Source organism: Buceros rhinoceros, unplaced genomic scaffold (assembly GCF_000710305.1).
Source record: "Buceros rhinoceros silvestris isolate BGI_N320 unplaced genomic scaffold, ASM71030v1 scaffold23879, whole genome shotgun sequence".
In the NCBI taxonomy this organism is placed as follows: domain Eukaryota; kingdom Metazoa; phylum Chordata; class Aves; order Bucerotiformes; family Bucerotidae; genus Buceros; species Buceros rhinoceros.
In genome coordinates, this window is record NW_010433617.1 from 34650 (window position 1) to 35020 (window position 371).

At 63.3% G+C, this 371-nt stretch overlaps 1 protein-coding gene across 1 annotated transcript in view; it reads right to left on the reverse strand.

Moving 5' to 3' along the window:
- The window catches only part of MNT (MAX network transcriptional repressor), a gene marked incomplete at its 5' end in the record, with an annotated part of 26100 nt that extends 25946 nt beyond the window's left edge, over positions 1 to 154 (reverse strand). The window contains one exon of the mRNA XM_010144188.1: positions 30 to 154. Coding sequence (XP_010142490.1) covers positions 30 to 154 — 125 coding nt within the window. The remainder of the gene's footprint in view (positions 1 to 29) is intronic.
- Between the last annotated feature and the right edge of the window lie 217 nt (positions 155 to 371).

A 371-nucleotide genomic window follows, 5' to 3' on the forward strand; every position in this document is an offset into this window, starting at 1 on the left:
GGGGCCGGGGCTGGGGAGGAGATGGGCACCAGCAGTTCGCTCCGGGGCTCCTCCGGGGGAATGGCACTGTTCGCCCGTGGCACGCTGGCCTTGCCGGCCGCCTTCTGCTCCTGCTCCCTCTCCAGGCGGAGCTTCTCGTGCTTCTCATTCTCCTCTGAAAGAGAAACACCAACAGTGATTAATGGCACTTCCCTGACCTTCCCCATCCACAGGCCTCGAGCCAGGCTGGTGACACTGCCCGTGCTTCTGAGAGGGAAGTGGAGGCCATGGGGGTAACACGCCCCGAACCCACAGCAGGACCTGTGCCCCTGGAGATCCATCCCGTGTCCCAGTCATGCTGCACCTTCCATTCACTGCCCTTTCACTCCAGC